This window comes from Lycium ferocissimum, chromosome 7 (assembly GCF_029784015.1).
Source record: "Lycium ferocissimum isolate CSIRO_LF1 chromosome 7, AGI_CSIRO_Lferr_CH_V1, whole genome shotgun sequence".
Classification (NCBI taxonomy): domain Eukaryota; kingdom Viridiplantae; phylum Streptophyta; class Magnoliopsida; order Solanales; family Solanaceae; genus Lycium; species Lycium ferocissimum.
Window position 1 is genome coordinate 16143469 of NC_081348.1, and position 20967 is coordinate 16164435.

Sequence of the window (20967 nt, forward strand, 5' to 3'; positions counted from 1 at the left end):
CAGTTATTTTTAGTTTTAGTTTCAATTATTGTGATTTGTAGGGTCTTGTGCCAACCATACTAGAGTAAAAAAAAAAATGAAACTTATGCTATGTAAGTCGGATTGTGTTTGATAGACACACTTAATGTTGACGAGGCCAAGGTGCATAGAAAATTATGCTCGTACTCTGTCAAATTCTAATATAGTTTAAGATATTATCCCACAGAGATTTGAAAATCTGTGCTACAAACTTGTAGTATTTTGGCTGCTATTTGAGAGAATCAAATCGATGAAAGGAGAGTAGTGACTTAAATTTGTAAATTACTTTAACAAAAGAAACAACTTTCAAAAGAAAGAGTTGGGAGTCGTTGAATCCACTTAGTGTATATATGACAATAAAACCTTTTTTCAGTAAATACCACAAAACAGTAGAAATATTTCCTGGACTTGATTTGTGTTATGCGGAATAAAGACCTCTTACGATTAGTCCTTAAATCAATAAAATTATTTGAAACAATCCCTCCGTAAGAATTAGAATTGAAAGAAATAAGATAGAGATCCCTCAAATCAATAAAATTATTTGAGACTGTTCCTTCGCGAGCATTAGGACGTAAAGAAATAAGATAAAGATTTAAACCTAGGAACTAACTCGAAATAACCCCTTGGTGAGAATTAGGATTAAAAGAAGCAAGTTCAAAGATTTGGAATAATAGATGACTAAAAATTATTATTACATATATATTTTATGCGATTATTATAGTATATTAATTTCCCTCCTTGTTAGAAGTACAAATTAATATAACTGTAATCATAACACAAAATCTACTAAGTAACAATAATGATTAGTAGAATATATCATTCCAACACAAAGTATGACACTTAAATATTATCAAGACGAGGAATAACTAAGATAAGATAATATAACATTACACAAAGTTTCTTCAACTATTCCAACAAAAAGAGATTACTCCATTATGGAGTTACAAAAGAGAAAATATGAATTTAAGAAACTAGAAATATTGAAAGACTTGGAGAAATATTTTCACTACAAGGGAAAGAAAAGAGAAATAGACCAAGATTAACACTTTGTCTTCTAAAATATTGGATGATTTGTACGCAAAGTGATGCTTCTATTTATAGGAAATGCTTCTATTTATAGGAAAATGTAGCGCTCCCCCTACGAATGCATTCCTTTAATTAGTGTTCACATCCGTGACCTTACTTGACTGGTGAGAATATGACAACGGTAGTCGCACCCGTGAATTTTTGTAACTTCTTTCTTGATGCCAACACTTGACGGGTGTGAGTATGAAAGTAGTGGTCACACCCGTGGATTTCAACACTTGACAGGTGTAAGTAGGGGTGGGCGTTGGGTTCTTCGATTCGGTTTTATCAAACTTCATTTTGGCTATTTCGGTTTTGGTTTTTTGAAGGTGGACACCGAACACCGAACCAAACTAGTTCGGTTCGGTTCTTTCGGTTTGCCGGCTCTCTCTCTCTCTCTCTCTCTCTTTTTGAAGTTTGGTCTCTCTCTCTCTCTTTCTCTCTCTTTTTTCAATTCGGTTTTTTTGATATGATATTAGAAGCGATTCCATTTACACTAATTCATATTCTCAAAAGCAACAAAATATAAAACTAACAAATTAAAATCAAAATCAAACAAACAAGATACACAAGAACAGAAAACCATGACCATAATATAGGATTACTAGGTGTTATATACATACAGTAATAATAATTAAGAAAACACATAAAGGACATACATTAATCCTAAAGACACATCCTAGTCACCTTTATTTGTTAAGGATATTTGATTTTCTCAACTGAAGTGGAAAATTAGGGATACAAAAGCAAAAGGGAGCTTATTACAATTGAGTTTTTTTTTTTGGCTTAAACTTAATGGGTCTGCACTATTTTAATTTTTTTGGGTAATGTATAAATTTCGGTTTTTCGGTTCGGTTTCATCAAAGTTCGGTTCAGCTATTTCGGTTTTATCAAAGTTCGGTTCGGTTCTTTCAGTTTCGGTTTCTTGAAAGTTCGGTTCGGTTCGGTCTGAATTTTTGATTTTCGGTATTTATGCCCAGCCCTAGGTGTGAGTATGAAAGTGATGGTCACACCCGTGGATTATACAACTTCTTTCTCGATGCCAACACTTGACGGGTGTGAGTATAAAAGTGATGGTCACACCCGTGGATTTTGCAACTTCTCCCAACGTTGTCTTTTGTAATTCCCACATGTAAAACTCCACGGTTATGACTTATGCAACTTCTTCCTTTTTCTGTTGAACGTATTTAATAATATGGAAACATAAAGATTATAATTCCTTAAGCTTGTTATTAACCATAATGTAAAACAGTAATCAGTATACTAGTTTCTGTTTGTTAATCAAAACCAGAAACAGAAAATAATCAAACAGAAATGTAGAAGAAGTAGAAAAAAATATTCCGAGCCCACAAGTTGCTTGTGTGTCCTTAAGGAATTATAACTCCCTCACTGTTGCCAAAGGAAATGGGTTACTTCCTCCCAGGATAGAACGGAAGAACGTTTCTGTAGTAGCGGCACTACAAACCACAGAACTCCGGCGAACTCAAATAAACGGAGCAAATCACAGGGCACTCACAATTTAATAGTTTGTAAAACAATGCACTGAATGTGAAAAGAAGAAGTTGAGAAATTTTAATTGCAAGAAGTCCTGGGAGCGGAAGTACCTTTGAAAAAATAAATTTGGTCCAAAAAGATTATCAATCAATCAGATCATTTGACCAAGTCCAAATCCAAAGCCGAGCGACGACGACGGCGCGAGGGGAGGTCCTCTTCTTAACCCTTTATGAGCTAGAAGATGTGTTTTAATATATAAACACACAACTCTTCCTTTCCACTACCAATGTGGTACAAAGTGCTCTTTCTAAAAGGAACTTTGCTCAAATTTTTAATTTTTCCTCAATTTCTCATTCACACCAACTAAGCTTGAACTTAAAAGCCTAACATATATATATACCGTATTTTTATGTTTTTTCTGATTTTGGTTAGACTTACTAATTTTTCTTAGTGTCTCATAAGATATAGTTTATGCAGCACAATATCAATGAACAAGTGCAAATTGCTTACTATTATTCAAATTAATATTTGAAGTTAACACTTAAACGTGATGAAATAACAACTCTTTTAGATCGCACTACAATCAATTTTTTTCTTTAAAATCTAATATATTTTTTTTGCCTTTTTTCTCTCAACCCAATAAGCCTTAACAATTTTGTTAAAGGAAAAATAATGGGATCAAAAGGAAACAAAAAAACAAAAAAAAACCTTACTCAAAGTATCTAACCCTCTGTTTAGATGGTTGTTTCCCGTGGTTCATTAATGTACAGTATGATATGGTACAGTATGGTGTTGTATTGTATTGTACTGTATTAATGAACACAATATTTGGATAGACTGTATCGTTTGTTGTGGTTTAATAACATTTGTATTGTTTGGTTCGGATCCGTATGATATCGTATAATAACTTGTAAGTTTACTAAAATACCCTTAACTCTTAATTAGAAATTAGTTTATATATATTAATAAAACTCAGATAAAGAATAAAATAAGAACATTAAAAAATAAGTAGGTAGTGGGTGGGGGTGGAGGGGTGGGTGGTTGTGGGATGAAGGTGGGAGTAGTGGGTGGTAAGGTGGGGGTGAGTGGTTGTTGGGGTGGGGTTAGGTGGTGGTGAGGGGTAGTGGGTGGAGGTGGTGGAGGGGTGGGTGGGGGTGAGCAGTTGTGGCGTGGGGTTGGGCGGTGGTGAGGGGTAGTAGGTGGTGGTTGGGGTAGGTGGCAGAGGAGTGGGGTAGTTAGGGGTAGGGGTGGGTGGTAGAGAGGTGGTGTGGTGGGGTGGGGTGAGGTTGAGTGGTAGAGTGGGGGTGGGGGTGGGGTGGATGGTGGGATATAATGGAGAAATGAAATATGTAATCACGAAAAAATCACCAAATCCGTAGTTACAAAAATTAGGACTTTTTATGGTCATATAATCATGGGATGAACCACAAATTTATAATACTATACCATATAATTTTAAAAATAATGAAAACAAACGTGATTTCATAAAAAATCATACATTAATGAACCACGGGAAACCACCATCCAAACGGGGGTAAGAGCTGGGTTCCATCATAGGGTAGATCCGTTGACTCGGATTTGACGGGGAAGTGCACATCAAGCACGCAATATATAAAAAGTAAAAGGAAAATAGGCGAATTCCATTACCAATTGTTCTTTTCTTAATCGGGGATATCTCCATTAGGACTTGTTCTACAGGTTTGAATTCCGGCTACTCTATCTATCTGTCCCATAACGAGTCAACTACCTCCTCCCTCATTCAATTCAAAAACACTTTCGTTTCCCCGAGGACAAAAACCTAGAAGATCTTAGATGTCTGAGAAGAAGAAGAAGATGGGAAGTGAAGCGAGCAGCAGTAATAGTAATAGCAATAGCAATAGTAGCGTTGATTCAGTGGTTGACGATGTTGGTCAGTGTAGAAGCTCATGTGGTTACTGTGAATCTGGTGGGAGCACTAGTATCTCTCACAGATTATGGGCACGCAGTCTGACAGTTGATGACTATCAAGCCCTTCTAGATAGAGGATGGAGAAGAGCCGGCTGTCTCTTGTACAAACCTGAGATGGAAACGACATGCTGTCCGTCTTACACCATCCGTCTCAAATCAAGTGATTTTGTTCCTTCCAAGGAACAACGTCGAGTGCTGAAACGAATGCAGAGGTTTCTGGATGGCAAATTAGATAAAAGTTCAGATGACTTAAAGGATGCAACAGATTCTTCAGGCGATTCACAAACAGGTAACCTTGAAGAAAAGTACAAAACTGAACCGTTGATCCCCCATATGGAAAGTCAGATAGATAAAGCAGTACATGTGTGCATTGGAGGTGGGGATCTTTCTTCTGATTTCCAGTTTCCAAGAGCCTCTGTGAAAAAGGTTGCACCTGCGAAAAGAAAGTTATCCACTCAAGGGTCAGAGGATCTGTTATTTACCAGCAGCATCTCATTCCAGATTGCAGCTACTTTAAGGCGACAAAGAAAAGATGTTGAGCATGAAAAATCATCAGAATTGGGGGCTGGGGAAAGGGGGCAAGCTGCTGATACCCCAAAAGTGATTGCTGAAAAACTAGGTAGCCATCTAAACAGTCTAGCAGAATCATTGGGCTTATTAGTTAGAGCTGGCAATGGACATATAAACTTCTACTCTTCCGAAAGACGAGTTGCCGTAGTCAGAAACCAGAATGAGTCGAAGCAATCCTCATCAAGAAGCTGTAGTAAAGAGAGCTTCTCATCAACAGCACGCGAAAACCCCGAGCTCAAAAGGAGGACATTTGAGGTTCGTCTTAAAAGGGCCAGTTTCGATCCCGAAGAATATTCCTTGTATAGGAGGTACCAGATTAGTGTGCACAATGATTCTCCTGATAAAGTCGCTGAGAGCTCATACAAGAGATTTTTGGTTGATACACCCTTAATATTCGTTCCACCGTCATCAGGGGACCTTACCGTTCCCCCTTGTGGCTTTGGTTCTTTCCATCAGCAGTATCTGATTGATGGACGGCTAGTTGCAGTTGGTGTCATAGATATTCTCCCCAAGTGTTTGTCGAGCAAATATTTATTCTGGGATCCAGATTTTGCCTTCTTATCATTAGGTAAGTATTCCGCCCTACAAGAAATAAGGTGGGTTGCACAGAATCAAGTACATTGTCCAAGTTTACAGTACTATTATCTGGGTTACTACATTCACTCCTGCAGCAAAATGAGATACAAAGCAGCATACCGGCCTTCTGAGCTTCTCTGCCCGTTGCGTTATCAGTGGGTTCCATTTGATGTTGCCAAGCCACTGCTTGACAGGAAACGGTACGTAGTTTTATCTGATTTTGCCACACAAAATGGAGGGCCTCTTCCGCTGAGTACCCTTGAAAATTTTGAGGAGCAAACGGATGAACAGTGCTTTCACGGATCAAATGATATTTTTGTTGGTGAGGATGAGGATGAGGAAATGGACGAATTTAATTATGAAGATTCAGATGATGAATTGGTCATTGAGAGCAGTGACATCAAACTGCCCAAAGTAGAAGACAGAGAGGAGTTGAGGCAAGCTTTTGGTTCCAGTGAAAGGCGGTATAAATGAGGGCTGTTGGTGCAGAGCTCTCTGAACGAATGGTTTATTCGTTAAGCCGACTCTGCAATGAGTCCAAAAAGTTGTTATATCATGTCCTCGAGTTGACGGTAGAGCTAGGGAGCCTGGGAAAGCCGCCAGAAGTTTGTTCTTCAACAGTGTATTCGTTGGTGTGTTTGGGGATGCAAACTAGAGGAGAATTACTTTTAACTGTTAAATTAAGCTGCATTGTGCATTTTCCATAGCATAGGGACTTGCAGTTGGTACGTTGCTTCTCTGCTAGTCGATTTGGTACAAACAAGGATCAGATTGGGGTGGAGCTACTCAATATGGTACTTGCTTGAAAATCTTCCAAGGATCATGTGGCTTTCTTTACCTCTCTTCCATGTATAAAATAAAAGTAGCACCTTCTTCGTCTAGCATCCTTGCATTGCAAATAATTTTAATAGTAGGTTCATTAAATTGTTTGACAAAAAACTCCTGGGTGATTGACCTGTTGGTAGGTGGAACAAAGAACATCTTTTCAGCTATGGACACAATGGTTTACGCCTTTACCCAGTTTTCATTTTGGATATAAAACTCCGATCTCTCCTCACTTTCTGAATTTGAAAATATGTCATATAGTCGTGGAAATATATACAACAGGATACTTGTAATGCTCCAAAAAAAAAAAAAAAAAAAAAGAGCTCGGTTCTGAATCTTGTTGCATAATGTCTCTAGTGCACACTTGCTCAGCAGGTGCTTGTTGAAATGTGTGCACACTTGCTCAGCAGGTGCTTGTTGAAATGTTTCTTCGTAGTTGACCTGAGGCAATGTTACTTTCCTTTTTGGCTTCTTATAATGCTATGCTTTGGTTAACTTTTGAGAACATTACATGACTATGCCTTAGTACATTCTTTATCTGCAATAGAAATTTTAACGTGTATATTTGGATGAACTTTTCTCCAAATCATTCTCTTTCAGGGAAAAGATCATGCAGAAGCCATTTTACTTTGATTTAGTTGGTAATAGTTTTTTTTGTTATGGCTATTCACTGAGCTATTTCCTACAACTATAAAGCAGAAAGAAGCAAGGTTGCATTTTTTTCTTCTACTATCTAATAAGAAGCAACTAAAATGAATCATGAAAGGTAAGAAACACCGATAACACACAGTGGAAACAATTAGAGGTAATAGTGACCAGTCATGCTGCAAGGAAGTGTTACATCTTGTGAACTTAACGAGTGCCTCTTGATTTCCCTGCTGCTTTCTTCCTAGATACTACTCTACTGCTCTTACTAGTTCTCCCGTCTTGATCTTGCTGCTGAAATATTCTTAATATCAATCTGTCGACTAGTTTGTTGTACGAGTGGTTCCATCTTTTAGATAACAAAAGTGGTATAAAGATGATCCCGATTCCGACAACAAATCCTAACACAACGCTGACATAAATCTCCGTCCTTGAAATGAATCTGTCCTCTTCAAGTTCTGGCGGCTGTGGAGGTGTCACTGCTGAGTTATTTTTGCAAGTTATGTTCAGCGGAAACCCACAGAGCCCCTTGTTTCCTATGAAAGCATCTTCAAAGGTTTGAATTTGGTTGCCTCGTGGAATCATTCCAACCAATTCATTATATGATAAGTTTAAGACGGAAAGTGATGTGAGGCTAGCTAGCTTTTCTGGGATATTGCCACCTAACCTGTTGAATGAGAGGTCCAGTGATCCCAATTGCTTCAAATTTCCAATTGCTGAAGGGATTTGACCTGTGAGATTGTTGTGTGAAATGTTGAGAAGATAAAGTGATTGGAGATCTCCAACTGTCTCTGGTATGTCCCCCACAAAATTGTTACTTGAAAAATCAATGGAGGTGAAGAAGAGATGGATCTTTGTCAGTTCAACATTTTGTCCTTTAAGAGAAACAGTGGCTGTATCCTGATAGTATACTAACCAAACATATTGAGACTCAAAATGCAAGATATCAGAGCGTGAATATGCTAAAGATGGGTCAACCATCAGTGCTTTTAGCTCCAAGAATGAACCTCGGGGGAGAACGCCACTTAAATTATTGGAAGCTAGGTCCATGATTTGAAGAGAGGTCCAGTTGGAAGACACTCGAGAGCAATCAATGTTCCCATGGAAACCATTGAAGCGTAATACAAGTACCCGAAGATCTGAATTGTCCCTCAACCAGCAGGGGAAAGTATCCTTGATCTTGTTGTTTCCAAGATTTAATACCTTTAGCCTTGTGCAGTTGGATAAAGAACGAGGAAGCAGACCTGTTAAGTGATTCTGACTGAGGTCGAGGCTCTCTAACTCACAATTATAAGAAAACTTTTCAGGTATATTTCCTATGAAATTGTTCTTTCCCAGGTTGAGTACTTTCAGTGTGCTGCTCTTTTCTGCTAAACATGGCGGTATTGTGCCATGCAAACTGTTGTTAGACAAGTCAAGAACTTCAAGATAGCTGGAATTGCAGATTGAAGAAGGGATACTACCGATAACTTTGCTGTTTGCAATTGAGAGGAACCGAGCGGTTACGAGATAATTGCCAAAGTCAGGCGGTATCAAAGTAGCAAAGTTATTGTCGGAGAAGTCAATATATGCAGCTGCACGTGGTGGTAATGGAATAACCCCAGTGAGCAGATTTGAATGCAGATCAAGGAAATTTAGAAAACCAAATGTGTAAGGTTCTTGAATATGTGTGAATTTATTGAAAGAAAGATTCAGAAAACGAAGAAGTCCATCATTGATTTCCACCAACCAGTTTGGTATTTCACCGGTAAGCTGGTTATTTGATAGATCTAACATTGACAACTTCGATTGGTTCTTGAGGAAGGAAATATTTTGCAGATTGCATGACGCTAACATGAAAGAATTCAGCTGGGGTATCAAGGAAAATTCTGATTCACTTATATCTGTGTCAACTGATAAACTGTTGTGGGACAGATCAAGATTTACAAGCTTATCGAACTCTGTGAATTTCTTCAACTGCACAGTGCCATTGAACTTGTTGGATGAAAGTGAAAGATCAAAAAGACCGTGAAGTTCAAATATAAACTCAGGTATTGGCCCTTCCAATTTGTTGGCACTCAAGTCAATATCTTCTAGAGGAGAAGTTACATTTTGTAAGTCAGTTATTTGGCCAGAAAACTTGTTGTTGGACAGAACTAAACCTGTAAGTGATGGTAGGTAAAACAATGATGCTGGAATGAGCCCAGAAATTGAATTGTTACTCAGGTCAAGATACTCAAGATTATCAAAGCCTTCCCAGTCGGATGATATTCCTGTCAATTTATTTCTAGCAGATCTTATAAAAGTGAGATTTTTGGACAGCTTAAAAGATGGAAACGAACCGGAGAAGCTATTCCAGTCGAAATCCAGATGAACAAGGTGGGTTAGATTTTCCATAGAAGTTGGAATTGGACCTGTAAAATTACAAGCCTCAAGTTCAACATGTGACAACATCTTAAGGTTCCCTATAGACTCGGGTAAAATTCCTGAAAATTTTGTACGACTAAGCCGCAGTGCTTGGAGAGATCCATTTGGAGGAAATTCAGGTAAAGAACCCCCAAGCATCTCATTTACTGATAAGTCAATAGCCTGCAGAGTTGGTACCTGGAATATTTTCTGAGGTGCTTCTCCTATCAAGTTGCAGGAATTTAGACTCAAGACAGTTAGATTGGTGAAATCCGCAAAGAACTCCGGAATTGGAGCAGATAAGTTGTTCCCATCAAGACGGATTACAGAGAGAAACTTAAGATTTGCTAATGGATTGATACTGCCTGAAAACAATTCATTAGTAAGGTCAAGACTAATAACTTGGCCTGCACCGTTGCAAGTGACACCCTGCCATTGACAGCAATCAATTCTCTCATTCCAATTCACTAGCTTGGTGGATACTTCAGAATCATAAGTAAGGTTATTTCTGAGCTGCAGAAGCAACATCTTCTGATCCTGAAGACACTTGCTGGAATTAGCTGCCACTACATAGCTCATTCTACAGCAAATGGAGATTAGTAGGATCAAGAAAAGCTGAGAAACCATTTGACTTCTCATTTAGACTGTGAAACAGAAAGGGAAAGCTGAAGCTTCTGTGGATCTGAAACGTATAAAATAGCCAAAACTTGCATGAGGATGCGGGGTCATCCTCGTGCGAATAAACAAACCTGGATTTTTTATTTTTTTTTTTGGGTTCGATATGGCTATTTTCATCCTATTATCTTTAGGCTAACAGCCCCCCAATTATTAGCCTATTTTAAGATAAAGACACAAGTCGAACAAGATGATTAGTTTATACATTATTTTATGTACGTTGAAACCGTGTGTTGACCCATAAAGTGTGTTATGTAGTTGAAGGAACACTTGAAGCAGCTTCTCTAAATTTGACATGCAGCAATCTTCTCACATCTACTGAAAGTTAGTTACATTTCAATAGATTTATAAATCAATATATATATAAAAAAAAATAGTTCTCCAATTATAATATTACATCGTGTGACATATACTAGCTAGTCCTTTTACCTGTAGCTAGCCGATTGCCTAAACATGCTTCCAGTACTAATTGACACGGTTTCAGACATTGATGCTGCTAAAGTTTGATTGACTTTTGGCATGTGAATTATCGAAAATGAAAAAGTTTATTATTCTTTTTTCTTATAATTGGTAAAGTTATTAGTGCATGCAAGTTTTAATGACTTCTCAAATGAAGAAAATTATCCTCGTGGAGTTTAATCAAATGAGCCAAGTTGAATTAAAATACTTGGCACTTTCAGATTAAAATATGCGTGGAATATATCTTTCCCATCTTTGTTTTCAGCATTTTCAAAAGAAAAATGTGAAAAGGAAACAGCTAAGTAAGGATAATATATCAAAGGAAGAGATTGAAAAAATAATTCTGCATAAGATCCCGCACACTATGTTTAATTAGAGAGATTAGAGAATACAATGCATGTGCAACTCGTGCAGTTTTTGATTGACGGTATAAGAAAGAGTTAAATACTGCATTATCATCATATCATATCATCATATTATACTAAAAATGGAAAGATTTTAAAGGCAAAATTGAATTACCAAAATGTCCCTTAAAAATTGAAAGGACCATTTTATCCTTCACTTGAAAATTATTCATATAAAATTGTTGTCCTAAAAAGTAAATGCACCTTTCAATAAATAATAAAATCAATAATAAAATGTAAAAGATGAATACAGTCTTACGTGGGAACGTGTTCCAGAAGCTAATGCATTCATTACAGAGTCTTTTTATCGTCCCATTTCTTACTGCAAATTTACGTTTGTATCACCCTTTGGAGTGTCCTTCCAATATTTTGTTTCCTTCATCTTCCAATAATAATCATGTATGGCAGTCTTACAGTCTTTTCTTTTCCTTTATTTATTGTTAAATTCATAATTGAACAACAAACTACAAAACTCATTGTGTATTGGAAAAAATTCTCTGTTTATAAGCAAATGATGTTATCCTAATTCTGCATATCTGGTCACCATCAGCACACCAAATCCATCTAGAAGTTTTAATCAGGTATATCTATTTTCTATTCTTATTACTTTTTGTCAATGTTAATTCTATACCATAATTGTATCCTCTCTAATCATTTGCTTATACACGTTAGTGATATAAGTTTTAATATTTCATTGTACTAACATGTCAAGTTTGGACAATATTTTGGGATACAAAAAACTCAAAAGGCGGAATAAAATTTTGGACCGAATTAGTAGAAGAAAGATTAATAAATCTTTCTTTTAATATTGCAATTAGAAAATCTGGAAAAAAATTGGGCTGCCGAAAAAGTAAAAGTTGGACTAAGCTTTTTGGCCGGATTACTATCTTATTTATTATAAGAAAAATATTAATGTAAATATCGTTTCACTTAGGCTTAATGCATATGCGATCCCCTAAACTTGTTCCTTTTTTCCATTTTGGCATCTCAATTTAGAGTTGTTCCTCTTGAACCCCTGAGTTCGTTCTCAAGTGTGTCTATCAAACACAATCTGACTTACATAGTATTCCAACTTCAATGTAGCAACATGCTAATATACATTCTAATTTAATTATGCCATCTTTTAGCTAAAATTAACAGCAATTGAGAGGGAAATAAAGAGTAACTCTTAATTAAGCTAGCAGTGGAAGAGTAGAACCAGCAGAAACTGACACATCCATGACCTAAAGAATAGCTTACCATATGTCTAAAATATTTCTCCACCTTCATTTCCCCAATTTAATTTCTGCCTCTAATAAAAATCAGATTTAGGGGGTTTGATAGACACACACTTGAGGATGAGTTCAGGGGGTTGATGGGAATAATGACTTAGTTGAAGTCACAAAATGGAAAAAAAAGAGGCAAGTTTAGGAAATCTGCATTTGCACTAAGCCTTTCACTTACGCCTTTCACTTACACACACACACATATATAAATCTGTGGTACTTGGCACATTCTCTTCATTACAGTTCTAAATTTCCCCTAGGTGAGTTATGGCTAAATGTTATTTTATTTCATTTTGGTCTTCTCTTTGGTATTATTTGTACATTTGGAGGTCTTATCAAATTATAACTTTACTATTTTGGTTATTTTTGTTTAACTATCTTCATCATGTTGTTCCTTGCAGTGGCGGAGCCAGGAACTTTGTTAAGGGTGTTCAAACTTAGCCAAATAAAAAAAAATTTGAAAAGAATAAATGGGTGCACCAAATTTTTTAAATCAAACTATACTATATTTAGTTCAAAAATGACTTTTAAGATTTGTTTACTTGAAATAAGATTAATTAAAAAGTAAAAAAAGAAAAGTCAAACAGAGATGTTGTGAATACCGGTAGTTTTGCTCTTAAAAAGAGTAAAACTGCTGTTGCTGAGAATGGAACTTGGGCCCTCGAGGACCTTCTGAACAGCCTTTACCGCTGGACCAACTTCTCTAGTTGATTCAAAGGTGTTCAGAATATCATATATCATGATATACGACAGTGTTTCACCTACATACACAGTATAATTTTCCCGCGAAGGGTGTTCGCCTGAATACCCTTGGTGGGCTGTAGCTCCGCCCCTGGTTCCTTGTCATCCTCCTCAATTAATTTAAATCTTCAAGGTGTGACTTTGAACTCTAAATTTCTTGTAGGTCAACAAGTGTTTTCGAGGGATTCTTCCAAATTCACACATCTCAAGCCGTTCTTTTTAGAAATATTGGAATATTCGTCAAAATTAAAGTTTTTGGAACAAGCTCTTAAAATTTTGCTGGGTCATCAAAAAATGATATTCTTAGTGCGAGGAGCATTAGTTATTTTGGTGAAAAACGTGATATTTTCTATTCTTTCTTCCTAGTGCTTAAGAAGTCTAGCATATCATTAGTTTCTAACGCAACGAACCTTTGTATATTATATTATTTTAATGTTAACATATTTCATTATTTAAGCAGATAGTTTTTCATCTTATCTTTCTAATACAGTATTGTATTTCACTTATTCGTCTCTACATATTTAAGAAAGTACGGATATATATTATTCATTTTCTTTTTACTGAGAGGTATTTGTTATATCTTTTCATAATGTAGTTAGTGTCATAAGGATGATTTATTTTTAGCAAACATAAAATTGTTTGGACACAAAGAAAAGTTTTGAAGTAGTTTGCCATCAATACAGTTGAGAAAAACAATCTTCCTAACAATAATTGATTGAATGAAAAGATTTAAAAATGAACTGACTCAAATTTCAACACAGTTAATCATAAAAGTGTAAATTTTTGAAAATGATAACCTAATCAAATGTGCAGTTTATTCTTTTCTTTAAGACCAATTAACTTTTCTTCTTTCACCCAAAATGAAAAATTAAAAATAGACTTAGGTTTTCAAAGATTGTCAATAAAAACTCTTTATTCAGGTCTTACTGATAAATAGACTATTGACTCCGTAGTCTTAATTTGATTTTCGCCAAGGTTCTCATCTTAATCAATGTCATTACATATCGTACCTACCTAACTACTTTTGCGAGTTGAACAACTAATTATTTTATATTAATTTGTCAAGTTGGTTGAAGTGCCTCATCATATGTCATTTTGAGCTTGTATTTGTACCAAGTTCATGTTAATCGTCTAACACGTTTTAACAATATATATGTTATTTTAAAAAGTTTTACTAATTGATATAGGATCAACGTGCAACACACGTGTCCAGAAACTAATACTATTTTAAAAGTGGGAAGCCACAAAGTTAAAAGTTAAATTACCAAAATATCCATCAAATGTTGATGTACCATCTTACCCTTTATTTAGAAAAGATTAAAAATAAAAACCTTCTAATTAACCGAATAGGACTCTTCAATCGTCCACTATTATTACCAAAAAAAAAAAAAAAAAAAAAAATTGGTCCACTACTCATTTGACATTTAATTATTGCTCCTTTTAGCTTCTCAAATTAAAAGCATCAGTTCAAAGTCTTTTCATATATCATGTGCCCTTTTATAAAATGCGCAACCAATTATCACTTCACCTGTACATTTTATCCAATTATCACTTCACCTGTACATTTTATCATTTTTATCTTATTTTGTTAGAGCTTTATCCATTGGCTAATTTTTTTTTTCCCTTAGAAAACACATTGCTATTTTGGTCTTCTTGTTTGGGGTGACACAGTCGCACGTTAGTTCATATCACAAATTTGTACTAAACTATCAATTCTCTAAGCAAGATAATTATTATTCAATATGAAAGAGATCAATATTATAGGTTTTGTTTTATCTCTTTACTATTTTTTTTTTGTTTTTTTTAACACGACAGACAATGAAACAATTATAGACTTTTTGTTGGAGAGAAGCGCTCAACATACATGAGGTAAAAGTCATCATTTCACCTCATAGTTTATTCATATCCATAATGGTTCACTGGCAATGTGAGAAAGAATACGTATATTGCCTTTATTAAACTGTTGACAGTTTTTACAGCTAGCTCCAATTCTCCTTTGTGTTGCATCTTATATTCCTATTTTGTTCTGTTTATTTTTATTTTTTAATTTGATAATCTAGACCTATTAAGTACCACGATATGCTTGCTATTTAACTTCAGAACAATTTATGCAACATTTCTAAGTTGATAATTGAAAGCCACCATTTTAGATGTTAATGTTAAAGATTCTGCTATTTTTATTAGCTATGAGGCGAAGCATAAATGCCTATTTGATGACTTTTTTGAGTTTTAATAAAAATCTAAATACTTTTTGCGCATCGAGAAAAGGGAAATGGCTAAGAGAATGAAGACTTTACTTATGACATATGATATGGTAATTATTTTAAGGAAGAACTAGAGAAAAATCTAATTTTTGAGGAAATGTAAAACTAATTTAGACCTTCAACAAACATATATTTCCAGAAACTATTTCTGCAGCATAATGGCTTTCAGGTTAAAAGAAATTAAAATTAATCCATACGCACAAAGAATATGGAAACATGGAGCATAATGGCTTTTGGGTTAAAACATATACTTAGAGAAATTGATATTCTTTTATTTTTATTTTGTATCATAAATAAGTTTGGAATTGACCGTGGAACATATTCGTCGTTCATTAACAGCATGATATCAGTTTGATATATATTAAATGTTTGTGTTGATTATATAGCGAATGTTTGCGTTTATTATATTAGTTTGAGCTTTTATTTTTCCTTCATTTTTCGTGTAATTCACCGCACACATCCTAATTAATATATATTGAATATTTGTGTTGATTAGCATAGGACACACGTGCGTGTCCTGAAACTAGTTTTATTTGATGTTGGTTGGCGGTATTGAAGTATAACTACATTAAGTTATGCATCGGATCTATTTATTATTTTAGGCATAATAAAATATGGAACAAAACACGTATATTAAAAATATAGAGATAAAGTAGTTAAGGACAAAGATGCCCATAAGTAATAAAGTAAACCGCAAATACCACTGCGAATTACTAGTTGTTAAGAGTTCAGCAAGGATTTTTTTTTTTTTTTTTTTGGGCTTATTACAAATCTCACATTTTTTTCAAAATCTTTTTTAATTATTGGAAATAACCTAAAATAATTGTGATTAGCACGTAACAATTATTAATATGAAACAAATTAGACTGCCAAAATTAGTAGAACAGAGCATATGAATAAAACACAAATAGGAGAAAGTCACTTTACCCTCCATTGAAAAGGCTTAGGTGAAGCTAATAAATTAGAAACATATCGAATAGCTTATTAAAATGTCCAACACTGATATTTGTCCATTTTCCAATTGTAGCATCAAATCTACCTATAATTATTGGTGAAATTGCAGGTATAGTTGACAAACGACAACTAAAATTCTTCAAGCTGAGAAGTTAAGGAATATTCAAACATATTTTAGCAGAATTTCTATTTAGCCTAGCATTAATACTTTTGATTTGTCCATTCCAGCAACACAACGATGTGCATGATTAAAGAACAAACTTTGGATAAATTGTCGAGTCTAAAGCTCCACAACTATTTACAGACTACATTCCATCAACTGTAACACTCTTTTTGATGTTGGAACAATCAATCAGCATCTTCTCCTTCAAGAATTATACAAAAAGTTTTAACCATTAACATCATCATAATATCTCACTAACATTAAAAAATCATAAGATTTGTTAATATTAAAAGGTTTAAAAACTGGCTTTAATCATCTGCAATTCTGCATTTCGAAACTTTGCTGTGAGATTTCGCTGCTTTCTGCATTAACTCGGAGCTTTGCTGTGAGATTTCGCTGCTTTCTTTTTCCAGTATATTTCACTGATGCTAGTGTTACGTCGTTTCTTTACATAAACGTTGCCAAACACCCAGAGAATTAGTCCATTAACCAGCTTGTTGTAACATTCTCTCCATCCTTTGGAAACCAAGAGCGGTAGAAAAATGATTGCCACACCTACAGCAAATCCTAATGCTACGCTTACAAACATCTCTCTCCTGCTAAAGAATTGCTCTTCTTCTCTTCTTCTTCTTCTTCCTCTTCTTCAGATGCTGGCTGTAGAGGTACTTGTCCTATGTAACTCTCGCACACGTTGTTAACTTGGAGGCCGCACAGTCCCTTGTTTCCCATAAATGAACTTTCTGAAGGATCATCCCGACCAGTTCATTGTATGGTAACTTTAAGAAGGAAAGGAATGTGAGATCTGAAAGCTTCTGCGGGATACACCCACCTAACTTGTTGAATGAGAGGTGGAGTGATTCCAATTGCTTCAAATTTCCAATTGCAGGTTGGATTTGGCCAGTGAGAGCATTCTGAGACAAGTTGAGAAGATAAAGCGATTTGAGTTCTCCGACTGTCCCAGGTGTGCCTCCAACAAAATTGTTGCTCGAAAAGTCAATTGAGTTGAAGGCACCAAGAATTTTCCCTGTGCTGAGTTCTTGTCCTTTAAAAGAAAGAGTGACTTTATCCTGGTAGTAAACTGGCGTCACTGTTTCAGACTGAAAATGCAGAGGATCATTGTGTGCATGTGCTTCTGCTGAGTCAACCATCATAGCTTTCAGCTCCAAGAATGAATTGCTAGGCAGAATGCCACTAAAATTATTGGAAGCTAGGTCGATGATTTGGAGAGACGGCCAGCTGTGATTGACCTAAGAGCAACCAATGTTGCTTTGGAAATTATTGAAGCGTAGAACAAGTACATGGAGATTGGACAAGCTCTTCAGCCAGCAGGGAAAAGTATCAGTTATCTTGTTGTTTCCCAGGTTTAACACTTTTATATTGCTGCAATTGGATATAGACCGAAGAATCGTTCCTTCCAAGTTATTGTGGCTTAGATCTATGGTTTCCAAGCCACACTCCTCTGAAAAGTTTCCAGGCATATGACCCCTAAGATTGTTTCTTCCAAGGTTCAGCACTTTCAAAGTGCTGTTGCTAGACATGCCGGTATTCTGCCACTCAAACTGTTGCTGGACAGATCAAGTACGTCAAGACTGGCCACTTTACATATTGAAGAAGGGATAGTTCCACTGATTGTGTTGTTCGCGAGTGAGAGGAACACGGCCCTTGAGCGGTGATTGCCAAAATCAGGTGGTATAGAAGTAAATTTATTGCTAGACAAGTCCACATATGAAGCTGCACTTGGTGGTAATGGAATTTCTCCGGTAAGCAGATTTAGATGTAAATCAAGGAAATCTATATCACGAAATCTATAAGGTTTCTGCAAGTGCGTGAAATGATTACCAGATAGATTTAGAGAAGTGATAACCCCATCATTAATTTCCCATATCCAATTTGGAATTTCACCTCTGAGATGGTTGTCCGACAGATCTAACGTCCTCACCTCAGGGAGACTCACAAGGAAAGAAATATTGTACAGACTGCAAGAGCCCAAACGTAAGAAACTCAAATGGGGAAACAATGCAAGCTCTGATTCACTTAGATTTGTGTCAACTGATAAGCTGTTGTCCGACAGATCAAGATCTACCAGTTTCTCAAGCTTTGTAAACTTTTTCAACTGCAAAGTACCATTGAATTTGTTGTAATAAAGCGAAAGATATTTTAAATTGTGTAGCTCAAAGAAAAACTCTGGTATTGGCCCTTCCAAGTTATTGCCAGCCAAATAAAGCTGTATTAGTGGAGAAGTCACTTTCTGTGGTTCAGTTATTTGGCCAGTGAACTTGTTGCCGGTCAAATCTAACATCTCAAGTGACGGTAGGGAAAACAATGATGCCGGAATTAGTCCAGCAAGTGAATTGTTGCTCAAATCAAGGGCTATTAGATTCTCTAGGCCAACCCAATGAGAAGACGGAATCTCACCAGAGAAATTATTATGGCTAAATGTCATAATTGACAGATTTTTGGATTGCCTAAAGGATGGTATTGAACCACTGAAGTGATTCAGGAAGAAATCCAGATAAATAAGCTGGGTAAGATTTTCTATAGAAGATGGGACATGACCTGTAAAACTGCAAGTCAAAAGGTCAAGATGAGTTAGTCTCCTAAGGTTCCCAAGGGATTTGGGTAAAGTTCCAGAAAAATTTGTGTAACTAAGAACTATAATCCGCATAGATGCATTTGACGGGAATTCAGGTAAAGAACCCCCAAGCATCACATTCTGTGATAAGTGAATTATCTGCAGAGTTGGTACCTGGAATAATCTCTGAGGTGCTTCACCTGTTAAGTTGCACAATCTTAGACTAAGGACAGTTAGATTGGAGAAGTCCGCGAAGAATTCTGGAATTGGAGCAGATAAATAGTTCCCATCAAGAATGATTTCAGAAAGAAACTTAAGATTGGCTAATGAAGAATCATTGATATTGCCTGAGAACCCTTCATAGCTAATGTCAAGACCAATAACTTGGCCTGCACCGTTGCACGTGATACCCTGCCATTGGCAGCAATCAATCCTCTCGTCCCACTTTGCCAGCTTGATGGATCCTTCAGAATCATAAGTAAGGTTATTTCTGAGCTGTAGTAGCGAAATCTTCTGGTCCTCCAGGCATTTGCTGGAATTAGCTGCCACTACTACGTCTACATCGTTCATTCTACAGCAGATGGAAAGTAGTAAGATGAAGAAAAGCTGGGAAAACATTTGAATTCTCATTGGGACTACTGTGACCAGAGAAAGGAAATTAGTTGAAGCTTTTGCTGATGTGAAACCTCTATAAAATTGTAACGGGCCCGTTTAATTCGTTTTACTAACACAGTGCCGTTTTTATTTAAAATACCTTTCGTCTTTTAAATGGTATTCTTGACTTGGGGGAATTGGTGGCACGGTGATTTAATTAACGGGTAAATTTTAGAATATATCTATTTAATGTGTGTGAATAGTTTATTCATAGGAATTTTATTTGCACTCATATAAGGTATGAGTTGGAGAATTAATTAAGTGGCTAGTGAGCCTAATTTATACTATTATGTGTTAGTTGGGTGACTAAGTAATTTGGATAATTTATAAGAGTGGTGGGCTAGGCCCATTTATTTCCAGACTACATGTTAGAATAGTAGATGTATTAGGGTGAAAAAAATTACTGGCTTGCATATTAATCCATAGCACGAAAAAAAAAAAAAAGGCTGCTCACGTTAGAAGAATTAGCAGTGCGTTGAAACAACAAGTTTTAGACTTCAGGTAAGATCTCGGTTAGAGCACTAGTATTGGACCTTTGATTTATTGTTTCAGACATATCTCTTGTCATAGATTTTTATAATATTTGTTGGTGAGATGAAATAAGTTTCAATCGGTAATGTATGACTACTGTTGCTGCTTGATTTCTTTAGAGCTAGAAGACAAATTTTGTGGACATCTTTCATTGGTTAATAATCATAAACAACTAGAAAAGAATGTATTTAGATAAAGTTGGCAGCCATGACTTTTGACTTTAGGTAACATAGTGACATTCCAACGTGGGGAGCAATTATTGTCCATGTCCAGTTTCTAAATTTCATCTTGGGTTCTGTAGTCTTTTATATGGGTGATAATTACCAATCCGGAACACGATGATGGAAATATGAGATTATGTGATTTATTTGCTATGTTTTTCTCTTTGGGAAGTATTGTCACCTTTAAAATTCATGGTAATTGAGATGTGGGAAAGCTAGATTATAATTCTAAGTTAAGATTTTTGGGTAATTAAAGGTTTCGAGTCTTAGTCCTAAGAAAGGAGAATTAATGATTTGAGAGTCCATTTATGGATGAAATTGCTCAATTTTAAAAATATATGATCCTTAGATAATGGGTGAAATTATTTTTCAATAAAATTTCAATCTTGCCCTTATGGGCCCAAAAACGCACCCCAAAAAGTGGCCTTGGGCCCATAAGGGCAAGATTGGAATTTTATTGAAAAATAATTTCACCCATTATCTAAGGATCATATATTTTTAAATTTGCCAATTTCATCCATAACCCGACTCTCAAATCA

General features: G+C 35.8%; 3 protein-coding genes across 3 annotated transcripts in view; 1 reads left to right on the forward strand and 2 right to left on the reverse strand.

Annotated features, from left to right (window-relative positions):
- The first annotated feature begins 4139 nt into the window (after positions 1–4139).
- LOC132063529 (arginyl-tRNA--protein transferase 1-like) lies at positions 4140–6144 on the forward strand. The gene has a single exon (XM_059456103.1). It carries the CDS (start codon positions 4390–4392, stop codon positions 6142–6144), a length of 1755 nt encoding a protein of 584 aa, XP_059312086.1. The 5' UTR covers positions 4140–4389.
- Positions 6145–7347: 1203 nt separating this feature from the next.
- On the reverse strand, positions 7348–10164 carry LOC132061961 (receptor-like protein 50). Its single transcript, XM_059454631.1, has one exon. The coding sequence runs from the start codon at positions 10162–10164 to the stop codon at positions 7348–7350; it is 2817 nt and encodes a 938-aa protein (XP_059310614.1).
- Positions 10165–17966: 7802 nt separating this feature from the next.
- The window catches only part of LOC132061962 (receptor-like protein 50), a 7934-nt gene continuing 4933 nt past the window's right edge, over positions 17967–20967 (reverse strand). The window contains exon 2 of the mRNA XM_059454632.1: positions 17967–19593. Coding sequence (XP_059310615.1) covers positions 17967–19593 — 1627 coding nt within the window. The remainder of the gene's footprint in view (positions 19594–20967) is intronic.

What these genes read in the sequence shown, in the direction of transcription:
- LOC132063529 (XM_059456103.1), top strand. Translation starts at nt 4,390, where the DNA reads ATGTCTGAGAAGAAGAAGAAGATGGGAAGTGAAGCGAGCAGCAGTAAT.
- LOC132061961 (XM_059454631.1), bottom strand. Translation starts at nt 10,164, where the DNA reads ATGAGAAGTCAAATGGTTTCTCAGCTTTTCTTGATCCTACTAATCTCC.